The sequence below is a fragment of the Haliotis rufescens genome, unplaced genomic scaffold, assembly GCF_023055435.1.
Source record: "Haliotis rufescens isolate VD_foot unplaced genomic scaffold, xgHalRufe1.0.p SCAF_45, whole genome shotgun sequence".
NCBI classification, from domain to species: domain Eukaryota; kingdom Metazoa; phylum Mollusca; class Gastropoda; order Lepetellida; family Haliotidae; genus Haliotis; species Haliotis rufescens.
The window spans coordinates 1,517,754-1,541,939 of NW_025964168.1; the positions used below are offsets into that span (position 1 = coordinate 1,517,754).

General features: G+C 40.8%; 1 protein-coding gene across 3 annotated transcripts in view; it reads left to right on the plus strand.

The window, feature by feature from the left end:
- The first annotated feature begins 1,279 nt into the window (after positions 1–1,279).
- LOC124145919 (PX domain-containing protein kinase-like protein) overlaps positions 1,280–24,186 on the plus strand; it is a 28,655-nt gene continuing 5,748 nt past the window's right edge. For 2 of the 3 annotated variants that reach the window (XM_046515891.2, XM_048383180.1), the window contains exons 1-13: positions 1,280–1,488; positions 3,853–4,041; positions 4,885–4,981; positions 5,639–5,716; positions 7,297–7,370; positions 8,316–8,390; positions 10,304–10,547; positions 12,185–12,309; positions 13,263–13,380; positions 13,939–14,017; positions 14,603–14,729; positions 16,855–16,938; positions 21,637–21,769. In XM_046515891.2, coding sequence (XP_046371847.2) covers positions 1,384–1,488; positions 3,853–4,041; positions 4,885–4,981; positions 5,639–5,716; positions 7,297–7,370; positions 8,316–8,390; positions 10,304–10,547; positions 12,185–12,309; positions 13,263–13,380; positions 13,939–14,017; positions 14,603–14,729; positions 16,855–16,938; positions 21,637–21,769 — 1,528 coding nt within the window. In that variant the 5' untranslated portion in view covers positions 1,280–1,383. The other variant, XM_048383179.1, reaches the window with a different exon arrangement.

Consider the following 24,186-nt stretch of genomic DNA (forward strand, 5'->3'; position numbering starts at 1 on the left):
TCAATGTTAATATATACATACATATATACAATAAACTATAAGTATAAAATTATTCCTTGTTGGTCGTTGAAAGGATTTGCTATTGTAAGCCCTGAACCATGAAATTGTTTGGATAACACTGTGCACTGTCAGCAATAGGAGAAGTTACCGACGTCGGGGTAGGACAAGTTGAATGAACACTCGATCATGATTGAGTCATGATTAGGTAGCCATGAACTATGTATCTCTATGTACTTGTTGGTTAGATTTGGTAGATTATCTTAAGCAAAACTGCAATCTGATATGGAGAAACTTCAAAACACATATATGACACAAAAGCTACAAGGATGGAGTTCAAGCAGTCAGACTTCCAAACTTTGTTTTGTAAAGAACATTGTATGAATAGGAAGTTCCCAATGTTGAAAATACCTATAAAGATATATTATCTTTGTAATACTGTGCCAATATCCTGAACAAATCTTCTTTTGAATCTAATATTTTCATCACACTATAAATCACTCAACACTCAATGCCAGCTTTCACCCATAAGTTAGATTTGACAAATATTGACTTGGCTGTATTGGCTTGACATTCAAAATGCAATAAAATATATACGGGGGAGGGGGGCTGTTCTAAACCATTAAAAAGTATTTCTTTTATTTGAACTTAGAAACGCATATAGTCACTTTACAGCTTAAAATTTAACACTAAACTTACATTTTGACACTCTTTCTCCTAATTATAACATGTAATTCAAATATTCCAGTTCAGTTTTATTGCAGTGTAATCTTACACAGTGTAGCCCCACCTCCCCCTTGTTCCCATGGGTCTGAATATATATTATATCTACTTAGATCTATATAACTATTGCTCAATGTTGAATCATTACATGGACACTAATACGTCTCGAGTCCATGTTCATGATGAAACTGTTATAAAACAAATCATATAAAAATAAAGCTCAATAAATAGTTGTCATTTGTATCATTTAAATATTCGAATAATTATTCTTCAAAACAATTGTATGCTGTTATGTCAAACCATGTGCAAAAACCATGAACTGTCAAAAACCCAAACACGTGTGCGAATCCTGCGTTGTTTGGACACGTGACTATTCATTGTCGTGAAAAGGTAATAGTTTGAAACAGTAGTCAGGGGTTTTAAACTATTGAGTTATGTTTCTTTATAAGTTTGGTATGGATCCGTTTAAACCATTGCAGATTATCATTAAACACCAGCTGACGATGACATAAGCGTATGTCGCAAAAGTAGTCGTAAATCAGTCTGTCTAGATTGATTTCTGGCAAAATGGCACCGCCCCTTCAAAACGAAAACAAGAAGTGACCTCCTGACTGCTCCCGGATTCTGTTGAACTTAATGTTTTAAATGTCGCCATAGACCAAAATGGCGGATTTATTTGAGAAGAAGACTTCGGCGAGGGTGTCTTTGGATGACACGCAGCTTTTAACATGTGTGATAGAGACTGCTCAGAAAAATGGCGACCATATCGTGAGTAAAGAACAGTAGATCAGCTGGTCATGCATAACGTTGATGTCACCGAGGGGGAGGACGTCCGTTCATATCCCCGCCAAGTTTTGATTTGGCTCACCTTTCTGCAGGGAACATGTTAAATTTTAAATCTGGTGAAAAGATGAACGTCAGCATGTTCAGGAAATTCTAATTGCCACTTGAGCGTGAGACTGGTGAGAGATGTTAAATTTAAGAGAACATATTGTATTGGAACACAGTCGCTATAACACATTTACACGTTTGCCTGAACAGTAGTGTTAATATTTCTCTGGTTTACTCATGAACAAAAGTACTGTGATAAGAAAATTTGAATAGATTGCCTAAGTATTGAGAACTATCAATTGACTAGATAAGATCAAATTTTGTTTGAAAACATGTCATCCCAAAATATGTCAATGATGGTGTCACTGGTTATGTTATTATAACCCAACAATGAGAGAATAGAAACATAAAACACTTCACGTCTTGTCCCTGTTATGATCATGGTCATTTATAAGAAGTTTGGGGGTTACAATGGTTACATACCAAAACTCGAGAGAAGCGAACATTTTTACAGATTTCAATTAGCACTGTGTTGTAGATCAAACTCACATTACCAGCTTGAAGCTAATCTAGGCTACCGTCCGAATACAGTATCACAAACTTTTCAAACATGTGACAATACCCTATGGCGTAACTTGTAGTGTTTTGTTGCAAGTCACACCAGCGAAACATGGTCCTGGGACGTCAGGGGTCGTCAAATGTGCATAAGCTCCTCCCAGTTATCTATCATCTCTACACGAAATGTCATTGAATACGCCTTGCAGTGTTGAGAGTTTTGAATATCTGTTTACTAAATATAGCCTGCGGCGGCACATTCTACAGCAAGGGCTAGTTTACGAAAGCACTTTTATTTTATATATATTTTTTATTTCGTTTTTCTCGTAATTCAAGTGGCTAAAATGGTTATAAATGGGAACTAATAATGGGAAGTTTATCCCCTTTACGATCATTAGGGTTAAGCAGATCTACCCGTTTAGTGGCTATTATAAAGTCTATAGCGGTTCCTAATTTTCTTCACACAAAAACGTCAAGTAAAAAGGATGAAATGGTTTTGTGTCAAATACTTTGGCTACTGGAAACTGTCCTGTAACATTCACACAAGCCACTTTCACCGGCTACATTTTTTCAGTACTGATTCAAAAGTGAACTCACTGTTGTGTCGTCACTAGCCATGCTCATGCCTCCCTCGTCCTTACTATTATCCACATCATCCTTACAGTGTTCCCTGCCACACTTTTCTGTCACAAAATCCACTCGAGTGTGTCAAATGGCATCAGGATCATTTGTAAGTGTCCGTAGACTAAAGTCACGAGACACCATGCCTACCCGTAACCTTCGTAAGTGTCCGTCACCCATTCGACCCTTTTCGTTCAGTTCCGTAACGTCGTAGGTTTGACTAGGTATATTTGCACTTTGGTTCACAGTGTGGACGTTAGCTCAGTCGGTTAGCTGTCGGGCTAACAATCAAAAAGTCGCGAGTTTCTCACAAAAACTGGTTGTTTGTCTTTGAGACATGTGACCTACGGCAGAGATCGTCCTCACGAGAAGTTGTACTGTATTCTAAAGGTGCTCCCCATTTTCTTTGTGATACTTGATAACAATTGAACGGAATTTCTTCAAATTGCATTGAATTAATTCGTTAAGAGAGATAGCTAAGCCATACTGTACCTCACAACTGACCCTAAGGATCATAAAGCAGTTTTGTGATCGGCAAGTGGTTCCCAACCCTAAGTGAGTGAGTGAGTGAGTTTGGTTTTACGCCGCTTTTAGCAATATTCCAGCAATATCACGGCGGGGGACACCAGAAATGGGCTTCACACATTGTACCAATGTCGGGAATTGAACCCGGGTCTTCGGTGTGACGAGCGAACGCTTTAACCACTAGGCTCCCGGACTGTCACCCTCTGATGATGAGGGTAATGAAGGTGTCCATCTTGGGATGGATCTTGCTTCATATGGAGGACTTGATTTAGCTACATAAAACATGCACCAGTGCAACCTCTTATTGAAAAATGCAGCATAATATTTATCATGTTTATGTCCACATACACCAAGTGTAAAAAATTTCAAAGTGTAAACCCTAGCTAGTCCAAACACAAATTGATATCAAACTGTGGGTATTTCAAGATCGTGTGCTCATGTTCCTTTTACGCGAGTTGGTTTTATCTTGAAGCAATTTTATGTGCATGTCATAGTTTTGATGTGAAATTCTGTTGTATTGGAAATGTCATGCCATACGTCAATTTTCAAAAAATGTTCAAATGATCAAAATAGCTTTGGACTTATTTTGTTGTTTTCCAGGAGTACATTCTCCGAGTTCAGAGGGGGCCATTGAAGGAGAACTCCTGGCAGGTGATGAAACGCTACAGTGACTTTGATAATCTTGAGTCTCAACTTCGTCAGTCCAACATAGAACTTCCTCTGCCACCAAAGAAAGTGTTTGGGAACTTTGATAGGGAGTTCATCGCTGTCCGGCAGAGAGGGCTAGAGGTGTGTTCAGCAGATGTATTACTGACATAGACAGTGTTAGAAGATAACACTAATCTCTGGCTTGTAAAATTCTTATATGGCTGGGCCCAGTTCCGAAAGGCAACCGCAGTGCTCAGATGAACGTAACTCCCATACTTTAACACAGTCTTACGACAGTCGTAGTGCTGCAATTGTTTTATGGAACAGGGCCTTGGTCAAAGACCACAAGCTGTACTGGCTGGTTCAATCTGACAGAAACCGTCTGAGCATGTTGAGTGACATTAATATCTGCGATAATTAAGTTATACTTATTAAAAGCAGTTGTTTGTGATTCACACCTCACTGTAGTATTTGAGTACACACAACATACAGTCAATATTAGCAGGATCAGGAACAGAGAACTCTTTTATCCACCGTGTGTCCACAAAACCCAAATTATGAGTGAGGTTTAGTTCAAATTCCCCGACAAGACCACGGCTAGCTATGGTTTTTGACAACTTGTCTGAACACTTTCATAATCTGGTAAGCGATGCTCTGATTGGTCGGATGAAAGGTCATTCTGACGTGACCCCTAATGGGATGTCTTCAGATCTTTGTTTAGCGGTAGTGAAAACTATTGTCTGATTTGAATGAGATTGCACATTTATGTACAAAATGTTGAGTGAAGTGGCATGTTTTGAGTGGGTTTGTAAATCTGAGGTAAGAAAACATTATGATAGCTTTTGAACAAAGTAAGGTGCTCGAGAACAGGGTTGTTCGGGAAATCAGAAACAAACACATATGTATATTGTTCGGCATTATACAGCAGAAATATTGAAGCCCTTTCAACTCGACCGTGTTTGCAATTGTTATATCTGATTGCAGCAATTACTGGCGATATTGTTGGGGAGCCACCTCCTGTCAAGCAGCATCACGGTGAAGAGATTCCTCGACCCCAACAACTACCAGGCCAATCACCTTGGTAACATCTTCACTATTATCTACATCATTATGCCTGTGAAGATCTGGGGTAGAATAGGTCTTCAGCAACCTATGTTTGCTGTAAAAGATGACAATGCTTGTCGTAAGAGGCGACTAACGGGATCGGGTGGTCATCATATCCCAATTGTGTGGATCGATGCTCATGATGTCAATCACTGGATTGTCTGGTCCAGACTCGATTATTTACAGACTGCTGTCATATAGCTGAAATATTGCGGTGTTCAATGTTAAAAAAAACCCAAACAAACATAATTACATCCTCAAAATAATCATGATGAAAATGATTTATTGATCATTTTTCTTTATTCATGATGTCAATCATCATGATCACAGCCTTTTGAATATAACTTAAAGTAATTGGAACAATTACAAACTGGTTGTGTAATTTGAGTGGTTGGTTGGGTAGTCTAATGATGAAAACGTTTGTTTGAAATGATGAATATTTGTGTTTTAGTTCCCAACATTGGTATAATGTGTTTGGCCCATGATTGTGTCGCCTACCTATATTTCTAAAAGTGGGGTTAAAATTTACTCAGTCACTGAAACATTTGAGCTGTACTTAAGATTCAATTCCACAGACCGATCTAGCCATTTGCTTCTAAATATCTTGTGTATGACCTTTCTCTGTCTGTTTCAGAGGTTGCCCTTCAACATGTCTCGATGATCTTCCGCTCTGAACCCAACTGGGATGTTGTAGAACCATTTCCTGATGCAGGTAAATAATTATCACAATCATCATAGACAGCAAAGACATTATCTTATATTTTGTGTACATGGTGTATTTATCTTATTTCACATTAAGGCATAAATACAAGACACTTTTTTGTGGATAACAACTTTTTTTATTCTTTGTAATGACGTTTCAGAGCTACTTCTTGCCTTATTCATCAGGTGAAAGAATACTAAGCCTATTCAGTTAATATATATGTTCTTGATGATATGGTTACACAAGGTGGGATTAATGTAGAAAGAGGTGGTCAGGTAGACTAGTGGTTAAAAGTGTTCGCTCGTCACACTGAAGACAAAGGTTCGATTCCCGACATGTGTGAAGCCCATTTCTGCTGTCCCCTGTCGTGATATTACTGAAATATTGCTAAAAGCAGCGTAAAACCATATCACTCGCTCACTAAGGTACAAAGATAACAATATAAACCAATGAGATTAACAGGAGAGAAGCCAAATACCGTATTCGACTTAATAAGCGCCCATGGCGCTCTCAAAATTAGAAATAGGGGGCTCTGATTAGAATATTATTTTGGTGGGAAAAAAACAGAATTGAAAGATAAATTTCGTGGTTTATGCAGACAGCCTGAAATATTTATTTATGACAGATATATTTTTCCAGAATTTAATTGCCCATAATTAAGGATGCATATAACACACGAGTGCATATTATGCGCAAATACATGTCTTGTGTACGTTGATCAATCGGAAGGGGTGCTAATTGGGATTGTTCACTAGCCAATATCTTAGCAAATGTCGCTGTGGGCGCTTATTAGAGCGGGGTGCTTATTACGTCGATTACGGTAAGTACAGTGAAAGTGTCGTTATGGTGCTGGGTGTAGTGACATGGCGCTGACTTTGGCAACAATAAGGCAATCATGTCCATTTGCGGTTGAAGGTATGATTAAAGGTCAAGATTAAGGGGCTGAAACAAGGACTGGTCACCCCAGAGTTGGTATACTGTGTCTGAGTAGGGCATCCATGTTTGACTGCGGCATGGTATCTCAGTTAGCTAGCACTATAAGACCAACATTAGCCTTGACAAGTACAAACAGACACAAAATAACACACATGCATACTCGTCACTGCAATCGTGAAATCACCTTGAATGTGACATAAAACCTCATTTCACCACCCCTCTCTTTTTCATGATCATGCGTGAGTCAGTTTGGTTTTACACAGCTTTTAGCAATATCTCAGCAATATCACGGTGGTGGACACCAGAAATTGGCTTCACACATTGTAGCCATGTGGGTAATTATGATCATGATGATATCAGATATACATCACTGATGTTTGGCCCCATGAAGATGCGGGGTAGAATAGGCCTTCAGCAACCATGCTTGTCGTAAAAGGCGACTGTGCTTGTCGTAAGAGGCGACTAACTGGATCAGGTGGTCAGTATAGCTGACTTTGTTGAAATATATCATTGTATCATCAATCAATCAGTAAATTGTCTTGTCCAGACTTGATTATTTACAGACCGCGATCATATATCCGGAATATTGCGAAGTGTATCGTTAAACAACACACAAACAAACAAACACTGACATTTGCTTCACCTTGTTCCAGGGTGGAGGATTCGGAAGAACTACATCCTGGTGAAACCACTCAGTCGTCCCAAACAGAGGCAGATGCTCACATGGGTAAGTCTGGAGACATTAAGTTCTACAGTACAAAGATGGTCACTATCACTTCAACATAGGGCCATGGCTGTCATAGTGGTCTAAGTAACCACAGATTGCAGAGTTACTTCCCTTGCCTGCCAGATCCTCAGATCTCAAAACATTGGTTTTACAAAAGTTGTAAGCACCTATTGCCTGTCTTAGATTAGACTTTTCTCCTACATTAAGCTGACATGGTTGAAACAACTAGAATATAGTCCAAATTGTTTTCAAAGCAAATTCACTGACTGAAAAATTGGTACGTGATCTAGACTACCAGTTGTCAGACTTTCATTTTTGTGGAAGCCTTGGTGGCTGAGTGGGTTAGACCGCTGACTTTGTGTGCTGGTGATTAGGTGCCTCGCTCTGGCGGAGGGGGGCTTCGATTCCCAGACGGGACTCAACCCCCCCAAAGTACGAGAATCTGTACTTTACCAAGAAAGTGTTATCCCAAATATAACATTTGTTACAGGCCTCATGTTTATTCATGTTTATTAGTGAGGAGAGATACATCCCTATATAAAAGTAATACATTGTAATTCTTATTTTAAAAATTAGTCTATATATATTGGGATGTCATCCTGAAAAATATTCAAATGTATAAAAAAATGTTTCACAGACCAAGATGACCAATCAACAAGTCAAGGGGCCATTTGATCATGGAAATTATGCCAAAGCAACATTAATGTCCAAGCCACCACTATTTTGCAACGGGATATTTTGAAAATCGCGAAACAAAACCCACTTGTGCCATGCTGCTCTTGTCTGAGCCAGGCAGGCCTGTCCTTGCAGTATTAATCTGTTGACTACTGGATGTGAGAGCTGAGTATCGCCTGGTGTGTGCCTCAGTATCTATGATATCGTAGGTATCGGTGAATCGTTACAGCCCTACTGGATGTACATTTGTTTTATACCTGTACTCTGCAGAGTGACTATGGCCCAGACAGCACAATAGGAGAGAAGGAACTGGCAGCATTGATGAAAGTGTTAACTTCCGTTCAGGTGAGGCTGATATTGAATGTAAATCACATTGTTTGGATCCTGGGAAAGGAGAGGTCCCCGACACCTGGTGTTCATCAGGAATATATGGCTTGCTTCCCTCGGTTAGTGTTGACTGCTGGGATATTATTGAAACAGTGACCGATTTCCCTCAAGTCAAACGTCACCAACAATATTCCATGACAATAATTTCATCTGAACAACACAAAACGTTAATTATTTGCAAATGGTCCCAAAACTTCCTGAAAATCCCTAAAAAACTAACATTTGCTTAAGATTCCAAGAAAATGGCCATTATAGGATGTATTTTGCTGAGAAAAGCGTTCCTGGCCAGCCAACTTCCAAATCCTTTTACAGGTAAAATAATTCGATAGTAAGTGATTAATTATAAATTTGGAAGGTAAAATGCTTCAAAAGACTTGTTCATTTTGTATGGCTTAAAATAATAAAAGAATTGGTTCTCAGGCAATGGTTTTTGAAAATATAGTGAGGGCGGGCTGTATATAACCAAATTTTGTTTACAATAATTTTGGTGAAGTCATGTTGTTCTTAAGTATTGTAGCATTTCACTGCCAGGGCAGTGTGTTCAAGAAGTGGAATATTTAAAGATTTTAAAGTAATTTTAAATTAAAATGAAAACGAAATGTGTAGTGCACTTTATGATGATGTGGGCGGTGCCTGAGAACCGAGACTATTATTTTTTTTTAGCCAAAATAAGATGAATGTCAAGGAAAGAATACACTCATCAAATTAAGGAAAGTTTCCTAAAAACATTCACAAGAAATTGTAAACCTACGGAAATTTGATTATGTAGGTGGGTTTCAGATGAACATTTTCAAACCTGGTAAATGATTATAAGTAGAGCCCTTTAGCAATCCTTGGTTTCATCCAGCCAGGTCACTGCGGTCCCCTGTCACAGCTTTTTTTACCATGGAATATTTTTCTTGAAAATATTAGAAAAGTATTTCATTATTGTCCTTCAAGATCTGCTGTACTCTGATTTAATCTGATCTTATTTAAGTGATTCTAACGTCAGAGTTTATAGTGTTGATCAAGCACACATTTAGCATGTACTGTAAACTACAGTTATAATGAATTCAAAAGGACCACTAATATTAGTTTGTTAAGACCTGAGTTCGTTATAAGCATTCTGACTGTCTGAGATCTGAGATCAAGTCACTTGTACATGTTGTAGTTCAATCTCAAATTCAGCATCAGAGTCGGGGAAGGGTGAGGAGAGGAGGGCCGTGTTTTCAGTTTGTTTCACTTTGTTGACAATGTGGTCTTCCGCATCTTCCTGAGGCAAGAGAGTTAACTGACTATAAAAGTCCAGGTTCCACCCTTGCTGAACTAGGCTATTATGGAGTTACATTTTGGCTGGACAAATGAGTCTATGCATAGTCAAATCACAATTGCACACCAAAATCAAAATCCGGTTTGTAAACTGTCATGCAGATTTCGGTTGATTGCAGGATTTGCAAAGCATGTGCACCGCCAACTATTTGTCAACAGATATTTTCCAAATCTTTTCATGTTTTTAATCAAGGTGCTCACGTGATTTGATGCACTTCGCGATGTAAGACCCACTTTATCAAAATATAGATCTTGATTATCAATCAGATCGTCTTGACTGGGCACTGCCATTTTGTTTGAAGCAAATGCAAGTTACGAGAGGATGGAATCTGATTGGTCCACAGGAGAGGCATTGAAGGGACATAACTCGTAATAGCCTCTAGTGTCTCGAGCCCAGGGATTCCAGGCAGACACTTTACCACTTGACCACGGAGGCGGTGTGTGCAGCCCAGGGATTAACAGTTCATTATAAACATAAACATTGATAGATTGTAGTAAGTTCGCTCTATCCGTTATTTGTTATAAGCGTAGCTTACTGTATTTTAACCTTTTAACTTTTACAGCACCCTTACATACATCCGACAATATTTGCAACAGCCAATGAAAATGGAGGAATGCTGATTCGTCAATTCAGTGAAAATGGCAGTCTAAGAGATATGATTTGCAAGTGCAAGCCTAAAGGACACTTTTTAAAAAAATATGGAAATCCCAAGAACTTATTGGCTCTTAACATGGGGACGATAAGAACATTTGGAAAACAGATATTGGAGGCTTTAAAATTTTTACATGACAAGGGATTTCCTTATGGTAAGTAGGTTTCTTGATATTTTGTATTTCTGGAGTAAATGTTTGGCATGTTGTCAAGGTTAACATACCGTTCCTCATCAAAAGGACATTTGATTTTGTCTTGAAAACACCCTGGAACGGGTAACTCGGGTACTTTGGTCATGTGGGTACTGAGAAGGACCCGGGTACCCACAGGGCTACCCGGACCCGTGGTTAGTCATGTGATAAATTGTTTAGTGACAAAAATGATCTAGAACTATGTGGTTACATTACAAGCCACAAATGTTCGCATTTCTTTCTGACTATGCAACCATTCCTTCTGACTTTCATATGTTTGAATAAAAATAAAACTTCAATCTACTTCAGTGTATGCATGACCAGATCGTTTTATACGTGTATCTAAATACATTTTGTCCAGGGCTATGGTCAAACTATTCCCATTCGGACATTTTGTACCTATCTCTTGAAACCTACAGCGGGTACCCGGGTAGGGTCGGGTAATAGGGGGATGGGTACCTGGGGAGTAAATTTGGACTCATCCCAGCCCTAATGAAAACACTCTTCAGCTCCTCAACTTCTTTCTTGATGTGTTGCTGGAGACAAAGTAACGTATGGTTCTGGCAGAATCCTTGTCAACACTATGACCTTACTCAATCTCATTGAACTCCGATTCTAGTTCTCGCCTCCACGAGATAAAGATCTGAGAACGTCCCCTTACAGATCATGTTACAACTTGTCATCCAACCAAACAGTGCATTGCTTACCAGATAGGGAAAGTGACGGCCTGAATGTGTTTTCCAGTCATGTAACCTCAAAAAGGTTAACGACCCATGAAGATCCGAAGTAGAATAGGTCTTCAGCAACCCGTAAATGGTTGACTATGCTTGTTGTAAGAAGCGACTAACAGGGTCGGGTGATCAGGCTCACTGACTTGGTTGATGCATGTCATCAATCTCAGTTGTGTGGATCGATGCTCATGATGTCAATCACTGGATTTCTGGCCCAGACTCGATTATTTACAGACCGCTGTCATATAGCTGGAATATTGCTGAGTCCACCGTTAAACAACAAACCAACCAACAAAAAAGGTTTACACTGGGTTTTCCGAATGACAGTTTCGGGCTGTACGATTGAATCCGTCAAAATCATCATCTATCTCTCTCGCTTCAATGGGATAAACATTTGAAGCATAAGAGACTTTCCATGGCCAGTAGGAAGTAACATCTGTTAGACATTCCAGAATTTTATTTTGTTCAATCATCTAATTTTGATAGATATTCTTCAAATGGAAGTCACCAGTTTGAAAGTTGAGTCATAAAGCTGAAGAAAGCTGCTTTCTAATTGGCTAATGTTGACTTCCTGTTAGTCCTTTCATTTGTCGGGTCAAAGCTCGCAAATAGTTGTTCTGACGTGACCTGTAATGGGATGTCCTCAGATGTTTGTGTAGACTAACACTTAGTCAATGAAAACATTTCTTTAAAATAATTCTTTCTTTTTATCTTCAAAAGAACCACTTCCGCTTCTGCTGTTTTCATGTTTGTAGAATCAAGGATACTTGCCAAGGCTTTACGTAAAACAAATATCTCTCTATATATGAATTCGACTCTCATGGCGCGGGACAAATGTGTGTGTAGAGTGAGATGATGTGTGTATTGCAGGCCACCTCCATGCAGGCAACATCATCATCAATGGCAGCACGTGCCAGCTGCTGGAGCTGGAGAACTGGCTGCTTGGTCTGCCCTCGTATCATCGACCCTTCTTCACTCAGTTCAAGAAGATCCAAGTATGTCACCTAACTGTTCCTCCCCGTGAAGTTTCCCGGCTTAGACTTGGTCAGCAACCCATGCTTGCCGTAAAAGGCAACTATGCTTCTTGTAAGAGGCGACTAACGGGATCAGGTGGTCAGGCTTGCTGACTTGGTTAATGCACGTCATGGAATCTTAATTGTGTACATGGTATAGGTCGATGATCATGATGTTAATCACTGGATTGTCAGGTCCAGATTCAATTATTTACAGACCGCCGTCATATAGCTGGAATATTGCTGAGTGCGGCATTAAACAACAAGCAATAACAAACAAACATATAGCGGCAATATTGCTAACCAACCTACCTTGCAGACTGAGGATGCTTGTACAAACCAGTCCAAAAATTAGCTGTTGCTAGGATGCAAACTGTACACATAAAATGGAGAAAAAAACATAGAGGTACTTTACAATACAGCGATGTACCTTTGCACAAAGAACTAATCCATTGGAGAAAATTATCTACGAAATATTTGCTGATTATGTGCAGGTATTCTAATGCTGTGTGGACGGCATCATGGCCATTGCATTTGTGGAAATATTCCTAGGTGGTACGAGTGGCCCAGTTGTTTATAGCACTGCAATTTACTGTGCAGAGTTGTGTCCCTTAGATGTATCAGGATTCTATGATTAGGAGATCTAATCCTACATTCAGACAGATTGTGATTATATATTATCCCTAGTTTGTCAGCACCATACCTACCTTGCTCTAGGGTTTCAACAAAGTGGTAAATATCTAAGAGCTTTAGTCATTCAGCCCACATTAAGGGGACACAATGCCATGGCAGAAATACTGTTCATATATCAACTCCATCACAAACTCCAGCAAGGAGGGAGGGAAAGATTTTGAGATTTGAAGAGTGCTTCTGTTATTGCTGGTTTTGCACTCAGGTAGTGCCATTGCCTTTACCTATATTTGTTGTACTTACAGACTACAGAAGCAATAGATGTGTACAGCTTCGGACATCTACTGTACGAGATGGCATTCGGTAGACAACTCAACACAGCGTCTTGTGACAGCTTCCCTCCAGACTGCCCGGCACAGATACGTGAGTCTGGACAAACCTGTTCTCATGGACTCATAACCTGACCTCCTCCGTGGTCTAGTGGTCTGGAGAGTGGAAGGTCCAGGGTTCAATCCCCGGCCACGACATTCCAAAAGACATTAAAAGATGCACCTATTGTGGACTATGCACCTATTTAGCAACAAGAAAACAAATTTGTCATGATGTTTTCAAGGGTAGCTGTTTTTGGCAGCTCCTTTCCTGGCTTACCCTTTTGTTGCACAGTGCATCTTTCTCCCACTTTAAGTATTTAGGTGCATACTTTCATTTTGAGGGCTCGTTGGGTAGCCTAGTGGTTAAAGCTTTCGCTCGTCACGCCGAAGACCCAGGTTCGATTCCTGACATGGGTACAAAGTGTGAAGCCCATTTCTGGTGTCCCCCGCCGTGATATTGCTGGAATATTGCTAAAAGCTGCATAAAACCATACTCACTCACTTTCATTTTGCTGTTGCACTATTTGAGAGATTTCACATTGATACAAAAGTTATCTGCAAAATTATTTTTCTTAAGTGAGAATCCCTCACAATTTGTTCCTTCTTTCAGGATCTGTGCTAGAATCAATACTGACGACTGAGGCCTGCAAGAATGGGCTGCCCAGTGTATCTGACCTCATGTCTCATCCGTGAGTAGCACCTTTGACACAGGAACTATTCTGTGTAGGGAGCATTCTGTGTAGCACCTTTGACACAGAAAGACAGGGAGCATTCTGTGTAGCCCCTTTGACACAAGAACTATTCTATGTAGGCCCTTTAACACAGGAACACAGGAAGCATTCTGTGTAGCCCCTTTGACACAGAAACATAGGGAACATTCTGTATAGGCCCTTTAACACAGGAACACAGGGAGCGTTCTGTGTAGTCCCTTTAACACAGGAACACAGGGAGCATTCTGTATAGGCCCTTTAACACAGGAACACAGGGAGTGTTCTGTGTAGGCCCTTTGACACAGGAACACAGGGAGCGTTCTGTGTAGCCCCTTTAACACAGAAACGCAGGTCTCCTTCTTGGGGGTTGGTTATATAATACTATAAACTTTTGATGTTAATATTTCCTACGGGCAGGATTATATGTCAGTGAAGAAGATGAGTCAGTGTGGCTTTAGTGTCAAAGATACAGTTCAGAATAAGTGACTCAGTGTCTTAACTTCCACCCATGCTTTTGTGGATCTTGTACGAAGGACAGCCAGTAAACTGATGGTGTAATTTCAGGCTGTTTGCTGATGTAGCTCTGGGTGTTATGGAGAAACCACAGCTGAAGGTTCCCAGCAAACTGAAGGAGTTTGTGCGTACAGCTCGAGACCAGTTTGAACAAAGGCTCAAAGAGGAACAAAAGCTGGTAAGGATGGAGAATCTCGACCGTGTGTACAGTAAAATACGTTCCTTACGAACATGCTTATTACAAACTATGGTTAAAACGAACTAAAATTAGTGGTCCCTTTGAGTTCGTTATTACTGTAGTTTAAAGTCGATAAAACTTGTAGGCTTGCTGAGGAATTTTAAACTTCTATGGACATGTGTTGATAAAGACACTGAGACGAGATTCTATTTATCATCCAACATAATTTGTCCAAATTGTTCAGTTGGTAAACAGTATTCTAAGAAGCTTCGCAAAAAGATCGAAAGCACTGACTAGTTTATCCTGCGATAAAGTTCACTTTTTGAGTTACATCGTAATGGCCTGATGTCATGATGCTGTTCAGGTTACCTCCCCTATGAACTATCATATCCTTGGTGAAATTGTTCTCTAAAAACTGTCAAGCAGGATGACACATCTACTAGGGCTTGGACGAGACACCAACTGTGCAATCTGATACACATCACGATACCTTGCTCACGATCCGATACGTATCACGATAATTGCATATGCTCTTATCTGTGGTCCCTAAGCCATCTTTTTCATAGAAAGGATGGCCAAATACCTGGCACACTGATGATTTACAGTTGGCACTGTCAAGTATGGCGCAGTGGATGAAAACATTTAGTTTTCACTGCTCATTTTCACAAGTAATTAGTGTTTGGTGTGACATTTATTAAAGCATACATTTATGTAAAAATTGATACTTTTACTTAGTGTGCAATGGTCATCAATACTTGTATTGAGAAGTAAAAAATTGCGATCCCTCTACCATCTACATCAATTATTGATCGGCGAAATAGTTTCTTTATACTTGTTGAATAATTGAATGTTATAACCCTTTGTTGAATAATTGAATGCGATACCTGTGAAGATCCGGAGTAGAACAGGTCTTCAGCAACCCATGCTTGACATATGAGGCATCTGTCCTTGACGTAAGAGGCAACTATGCTTGTCGTGAATGGCAACTTATGGGATTGGGTGGTCAGGCTTGCTGACTTGGTTGATGCATTCATTGTATCCCAATTACGTAGATCGATGCTCATGATGTCAATCACTGGATTGTCGGGTCCAGACTCGATTATTTACACACCGCCGTCATATAACCCGAATATTGCTGAGTGTTGCGTTAAACAACAAACAAACAAACAAACAAACAAACAAACAAACAAATTATTACCTGGGAGAAATATAGCATATATGACGTCAGCCATCCCTCATGCAGTAGGGGTTTCCCAAGCAGATTCCAACAACTATGTCCATGGTACAGCAGCCACAAAGTTGTCTGAGGCGGGTGTTGGTGCTCTAGGTATTATGACTGTCTCTGGACACAGGCATGAGCAATCCATGATGAGTTTCATACCTACGTGTACACCTGTTGCTCAGTGGCGTTTGACAACTTACTTCAGTCAAACAAATCGACCAATGTTGCTCTTCCTCTGCCATGTTCGTCCCACAATGACCCCATGTCATTCCCCAGGCCGCTGTCCGTACGAAGATGCCACCAGCTTGTAAGCGCAATACTTCATGACTTGTAGTTAGGATTATGGATAATCACACACTGAAAGGATAATAAAATATTGCTTTGTTAAACTATAAACGACCCATTTAACCGACGTTTTGTTATGTTTAAAAATACTTTGTCGTTTAACGTAAGGGTACAGCCTGTCAGTTAGCCCTGTTCCGATGAGAGCCAGCCACCTGAAACTAGTCACTAAAACCTGACATTACTCTTGGGTTTTAGCACAACACTTCTTATCAAGGATTCTCAATTTAAGGCACTGCTAATTTCAAGTTCTTTTTTAACCCATCTCTTATAAAACACAGGGTTTAGTCTTTAAAAAGCGCGAAGACCCTTGCAAACTTTATTTCTTTCTAAGCAGTGTCTGGAGTACAGCTAACCAGCTTCATTGGCAGAGAGCTTAGTGATTTCATTTGATTATGACATCATGTAACAAATGACATCACACTGGTCTGCAAAGCATTGTGATGCAATTTCATTGAACATATCACTTGATTTCACCCCAGAGATATCTCCTGTGGAAGTTTGGGATGATAAATTAACATACAGTTAAGTACAGATATCTTCTTTATATTTTGCTTGCAGATTTCCAAAGTGAAGCGCATCTCGAAGGCAAAAGAATTCCACATGTCAGAGGATGAGAAGAAGAAGAGGCGGAAATCAAGGAAGGTGAGACAGTGATGCAATTTTGTTTTGTCTGGAATGGATATTAGATGTCCACAATGGCTGTTGTGTGTACATGAACACTGCAAAGACCAAACCAGGGCTTGACTCACTTGCTTCATTGATATTTCTGTGTAATGAATGGGATGTAGCCATGCTAAAGATTTTGCATATTCAATTTATCCAGGCCATCTGCCCGAGACGAATGGAAGGACAATTCTGTAATTGTCAAAGATTTCAAGATTTACATTGTCGATGCTTCATGGGTTTGTAAGCAGTATCTCTCTCCATCAGCCATGAATACATATGCATGCTATGAAGTGTAATATTGATATATGACTGTTTGTAGTCAGGTGGTGACGGGGGCACGGGTAGCCCAGTTGTCTAAGGCGCTGTGATTCGCTGTGCAGAGTTGCATCCCTTGGACACGCCAGAAACCTATAATTGTTGGTTCGAATCCCGGTTCGCCCTGATTATGTTTCTAGTTTTGTCAGCACCATACCCATGCTCGTGGGTTTCACCGAAGTGGTAAACGTCTGAGACCTGCATCACTTCAGGCTTTCCTCCCACATTAAGCTGACACGCCATGATATAACTGGAATAATGTTAAAAGCAGCGTTAAACCCAACTCACTCACTCACTCACTCACTCAGGTGGTGACATTAGGTCTGTGCACAGACTCACACAAGGTGCATGAGTAATAGTGCTGTGACTTGATGCGCTGGTGTATTCATGAGTGATGGAGGAACGACTTGTTTGTACAAACTGATGAAGTAGGGGCAGCATCCATTTAGGACAGATTAACTGATAAGTAATATGAAAGAATCGGGTGTTCTTTGATTTCTTTTTTGTGCTGCATTTTGGAAATGGGTTGCAGTTCTGATGGGTGTGTTTAGGTAAAAATGGAATTTTTTAAAACTTATCCTATCCCACACTTTGCATTTCTCCCTTCTTCTTCGATCCTATGTGGGAACGTGCTTGAATCATGTTACCAGCTTCTGAAAATAAAAAAACAAACCACCCCTGCATCTCCATGGTTACATCCAAAAGCTAGGTCAATTACATGCCTCTCTCATCACAGAATTGTTGTCCTTCACCAAGTTGTTCGAGTATCCTAAATAATATGCCACAGTCCGCCATACCCTCCCACTCGTGTCTACTATTTTGGCAGCCATGGACGCACTCTCTGTCTCTCTCTCCACTCATTCCCAAAAAGAGGCCTTTACTCGGGGATTAATCAACCTTACACAAGACAAGCTTACGCTGATTTTGAACCTCCTCACTCACCACACCGGCTCCATGACAGCTCTTCGTCGCTGTGGTGTGCTGCAACGTACATTCTTCCTGGGATGACCTATTTAAGGCCAAACTGTATCAGCAACCCAGGTGTTCCCGCTCCTTATTTGCTGACACGATACAACAGGTCTCATGGGATGTACAGAGAGACGGTGGACCTTCTACGTCTCCAGAAAAGACAATTGGAGGATCAACAGAAAAAGAATCGCCAATATCCCCAATTTGTTCCTGCCCAGCACGATTTACGAGAGCTTATTTCTTCCCGGCCTAATCCCTTTTGAAGGCGTGGCAGAGGTCGAAGAGGTCAACGGGGCTCGAAGCCCTCCTCGGGTCAATCGGTCTCCTTTACCAGACCAAAGGGCGCCGGCAAACCTTCCCAAGGGTGAGGTTTCGGCAGGAACTTGACTCCTATTCAAATAGGCACGACTGAGAACTTCCGCCTCCAGCCGTTCCCGTTACAGCGACATCCATAGGCGGAAGACTCAAGATCTTTGCAAGAAATTAGACCATGCTCCCAGACCCCTTCATGATGGAGCTGCTTCAACAAGGGTATCGCTTACCGATGATCCCACCGCCATCTACGACATTCCATCCCCCTCAGAGAACGTATCTGGCCAGGCAGCTACCAACATTGACATTCCTACCCAACATCTCCAATTCATAGGAGCCCTGTTCGACACTCGGCAAGGTCTGATGTTCGTTCCCCACGACTGGTGGGTGAAGATTCAACGTTTCGTACCATTAGCACTCAAACAGCCGCTTCGACTGCGCCAATGGCAACAACTCCCGGGCCTCCTAACTTCGGCGCAGGCGCTCATGTACGGGGTCGACTTCATTTGCAACCTCTTCAATGTTTTCTCGCGCCCTTTATCAGGATCAATGATTGTCACACGCCGATCTCTCTACCGCTCAATCTCCACCCTCATCTTCAATGGTGACTGGTCACGTCGAACGTTGGCGACGGGGTCTCCTTGACGCCATTCTTCCCGTCCCTCCATCTGTTCATCGACGCTTCAACCGTCGGTTGGGGAGCACATTTTCAAGATCGGCAAGTAGCAGGGCGGTGGTCCAACATAGAACGTTGCCTTCACATCAACAATCTTGAGTTCAAGGCAGCAATTCTCGCAATTTCGCATTGGTCGGACCTCCTCTGGTCCTCCTCCCTCCTCCCTCATGACCCAGTCCGCGGCGGTGGTGGGATGGGATCCAGTAGGATCCAGTAGGATGGGATCCACGAAGTCGAAGTCCATACTCTCACTTGCTCTCAAGTTCTTTCATCTCATCTACTCCCTCAACATACATGTCTGCGCTCGGCACATTCCTGGGATATCCAACGTCATAGCAGACTCCCTGTCCCGACCAGACAGACCATCACCAACCGAGTGGTCTCCTCATCCACAATCGTTCCAATGGATTTACCAACTTTATCGGGCCCCGGAAGTAGACCTCTTGCAATGCTCCATCTTTGCGTTTGGCGCATCTGCAGAAGTCCCTCGTAGCAAAAGGTTTCTCCCAGCGGGTAGTGAAGACCATCTCTGCTGCCCACCGTGCTTCCACCAAGCGCCTTTATGACCACAAGTGGATGGCTTTTGAGACTTATTGTCACGCTCGTGATATTTCCACTCCTACCTCAGCTTCATCTCAACAGAATGCCGAATACTTACCTGCGTTTCGACTCGGAAACTTTGGGGGTCCACCTCGCAGCCATTAGCTCCGTCATCTCAACCACTTCCAGTGCAAAGGTTTCCATGGTTACGGAGCTACAATCACTCATCCGTTCCTACAAATTAGCCGACCAAGCTGCTCGTTTTCGGCCTCCTTTGTGGGACCTAAACGTTATTCTTCCAACACCTGGTTTCTGGCGATTACGAACCACTGACTGAGAAGGATTTCAAGACAGTTACGGTGAAGACCGTTTTTTTTGTTGGCTTTGGCCACCGCTGCACGGGTTAGCGAAATTCATGCTTTGGATGTCACTAGGGTTCAATTTGACAGATCAGGAAGTGGCAAAGTGTTCCTGGGGCTTCGTTGGGATTTCAAGACGAAGAACCAACTTCCTGGACAACCGGACCAGTTATTTATGATTCTCCCGCTCTCGGCTGTTTTGGGATCGAACGACCACAAAGACCTGTCCTTGTGCCCGGTTCGGGCGCTTCAAATATATCTCGATGCGTCTCGCCTCCACAGACGTTCCCGGGAGAGACTTTTCATCCCATTGTCGACTGAGTCTACATCGGAAATTTCTCGTACGACACTATCCTTCTGGCTCAGCTCCATCATTCTGCAAGCGTATACTTTCGCCAGTCTGCCTCCACCTACAACGTCCAATCCTCACGAGACTTGTGCGGATGCATCTTCCATGGCCCTCCAGAGTAACTGCACCCTTTCAACCATCATCCAATTGTATATATTGAATAAATCATTGAACATTTATGTGGTATTACATGTTGTTTTTTTATGTTCGATTTTTTCCCATATCGAGTCCCTTTTGGAGGGTGGATTACATGTGAGAGGCACGTAATTGACGTAGCATTTGGACGTGACCATGGAGATGCCGGGGGGCTTGGGTGGCTATTCTTATTTTCAGAAGCTGGAAACATGATTCAAGCATGTTCCCACATAGGATCGAAGAAGAAGGGAAAAATGCAAAGTGTGAGATAGGATAAGTATATAAACATACAATTTATACTAAAATTTCCAATTTTGAAAAGATGGATTTTAAATCTTGTTAGTGAACCAACCATAAAGATAAAATTATTTCTGACAACATTTGATAATAATTCCTTTTTTAAAAGTCATTATCTGAAAACAAAAAGTTTCAGAAAATTATAACCCTTTCAAAAGTCCAGGTTTGAATAGGTCCCCACAATTGTATGCTGGTTGTAAGAGGCAAGCACATGGATCAGGCTGGTTGGTTCGTTTGTTGTTTAACGCCGCACTCAGCAATATTCCAGCTATATGACGGCAGTGGGTAAATAATCGAGTCTGGACCAGACAATCCAGTGATTAATATCATGAGCATCGGTCCACGTAATTGGGATCGATGACATGTTTCAACCAAGTCAGCGAGCGTGACCACCCGATCCTGTTAGTCGCCTCTTATGACAAGCATAGTCACCTTTTACAGCAAGCACGGATTGCTGAAGACCTATTCTACCCCAGATCTTCTCATATAAGTAAGGGAATTAACAGTCGTGGTGCTAAGATTGCTAAAGAGGATTCATTATTAGCAGAGACGTACAGATGGATCAAGGGCATGGATTGCTTGCTCCCAATATGAATCACAGGATTGTCTGGCCCAGACTCCGTTATTTGCATGCCACCAATAACTGGAATATGGATGAGTGTGGTGTGAAACAACAAACAAATAAAACAAATTATCATTCTTGATAATTTTCATTTTAACAGAAAGCTCTAGAGAATGGTGATGCAGAACCAACATCTCCAACATCACCAACATCACCAACTTCTCCAACATCGTCGTCATTCCCGGCTCCCACATCACCTTCTGCAGCTAGTCCAATGTCCACCACAGGGGCAGGTGGGTACACAGTTGTCTCCCCTTACACTGACTCTGTGATTTGCCTTCTATTCTTGTTCCTGTCTGATTTCTGTAGGCTCCGGGGATTAATTCTTTCTTGTAGCAAAACTGTATCATGCCTTTACTCTTACTGCTTTCTTAACATGTTTCATTTGTGTGGTTAAGGAAATGTTATTGAATAATATTCCACGTAATTATCAAGATGGAGTTTGATTAATTGTGTCATGCTTTGTGAGCATGATGACTATTAGCTGTAAAAAGAGGAGCCCTCAGGCAAAATTAATAAAACATTGGAGCAGTAGGTGTAATATTTTTTATTACATATCCAAAATTTGGCAACACAGGTGCCAGATTTCTTTTCTTTTAAAGAGAACAAGTTCACTTGAAGAATAACATTTTGCCTGTTTATTTTGGAGGATAGTTTTTATCACAGAACAAATTTAGAAAATGAACGTGATGAAGAAATTATATCTTCCAGTTGTTATTTACCTGAAACAAATTCCCATAATTAGCCCACAATAAATTAGTTAGTTGATTTTCATCCACATTTATTTAAAAAACTGAGGATTTGGAGATTTAATTGTTGCATTTTGTTAGGTTTATAAAAATAAAAGAATTGATTCTCTGGCATTGGCTTTTGAAAATATAGTGCGGGTGGATGTTGTTCGTTTTAAAAGATTTTGTTGTTTAAGCTAGTGTGTAACCAAATTTAGTTGACAATGATTTCGGCAAAATCATGTTGTTCTTAAGTATCGTTGCATTTCACTGCCAGGGTCGTGTGTTCGAGACATGGAATATTTAAAGATTTCTTATTTCTTTTGAAAATGGAAATAAAAACAAAACGTGCGGCGGACTTTATAATGATGCGGATAGTGCCTGAGAACCAAGACTATTATTTGTTTAGCCTTATGTTTATACAAACTCATCCCGGCATCTGTGGTTAACTTTGGAAAGGTGTGATTTACATGAAGCATGAATGTTTGGTTTGAATACAGTGTGGTGTGTTTCATCAAGTAGTAAGACAACGCTTGTCATTTTCTTTGTTGGCAAAGGTGGACATTGAAATGACAAAAGGTGTTTGGTAGTGGGGTAGGGGTGAAAATCTAATAAATAGTTTGGTATAACCGTAGGTGCATTTAATGTTTTGTGTTTGTTCAGGGCGCACATAGTTTGCAAATGAGTTGCTACTCCAGGAGTAAGGTAGCAAGACTTGGTAGAAAAAGACTGTTGACATGAAAATAGGGGGACATAGTGTTGCATTCGAAACAGGTAGTGTGGCGTTGTAGTAGTTGCTTGCTGCATCGTCTGCTGTTACACCGTCACCAGTTACACCATCACCACGTCTAACAAGTCACCACACACACACCAATCGTATCACAGGTATATCTTTTTGAGCCCCCTTTTCGATAAATTCTCCCGACATCACCATGACTAGACAGGGTTGAGTTCCGATATCTTTATCCATCCAATTAATCAGCTGCTACAAAGGCCTTGTCTAAAATTTCTGTATTTCATCTTTTATATAGAGAATCTCGGCCGACTGTCTTTTGATATCAATTATATCAACACAAGTTGATAAAAGTGGAAAATTTCTGAGGCTTGCCGAGGATTTTTGCAATTTTTATCAACAAGTGTTGATATATTTGATATAAAAAGACACGAGGGTGAGATTTTTTTTATCATCCAACATCATTCTTCCCACCTTTTTAATTTGTAGACAGTAATTAGCAGTGTCTTCAGTGTACAAAGTACTGCTAACAGCTTCAGTAGCAGAGCCATTAGTGATGTCATTTGATTGTGATTGTCATGGTAACCAGTGACGTCACAATGGTCTGCAAAGCATTTTGATGTAATTTCACTGTAGCGATATCTACAGTGTAGATATCACTTGATCTCATCCAAGCGATATCTCCTGTGGGAGCCAGATTTGGATGATAAAATGTGTTGCAATCCTTCATTAATGCTTTCAAAATCCTCTACTGACAGTACAGACACAATACAGTAAAAGGCATTATAAATGTACTCTTCTGTACACGCTGTAGTGTGCTTACGTATTGTAGCATATCACTGCCAGGGTCTTGTATTCGAGACGTGGAATATGTAAAGATTTTTTAATTCTTTTGCAAATGGAAATAAAAAACGAAATGTGCGGCGGACTTTATGATGATGTGGGCAGTCCCTGAGAACCAAGACTAATACTTTTTGTAGCCTTAGGTAGATTTGTAAGTGGTGAAAAAGAAAGGGGGGACTTTTAATCCTATTATATCCTAAATTAGTAACTATTTGGAGTATGTTGAGGTCCCCAATTTCCTTTGCCTGTCATTAGATAATCTTCAAGACTTAAAAAAAATCCAAGACAGGCTCTGACTTTCACAAATACATTTGTAAGACAGTTTGAGCAGCAATTAATAAAAGTA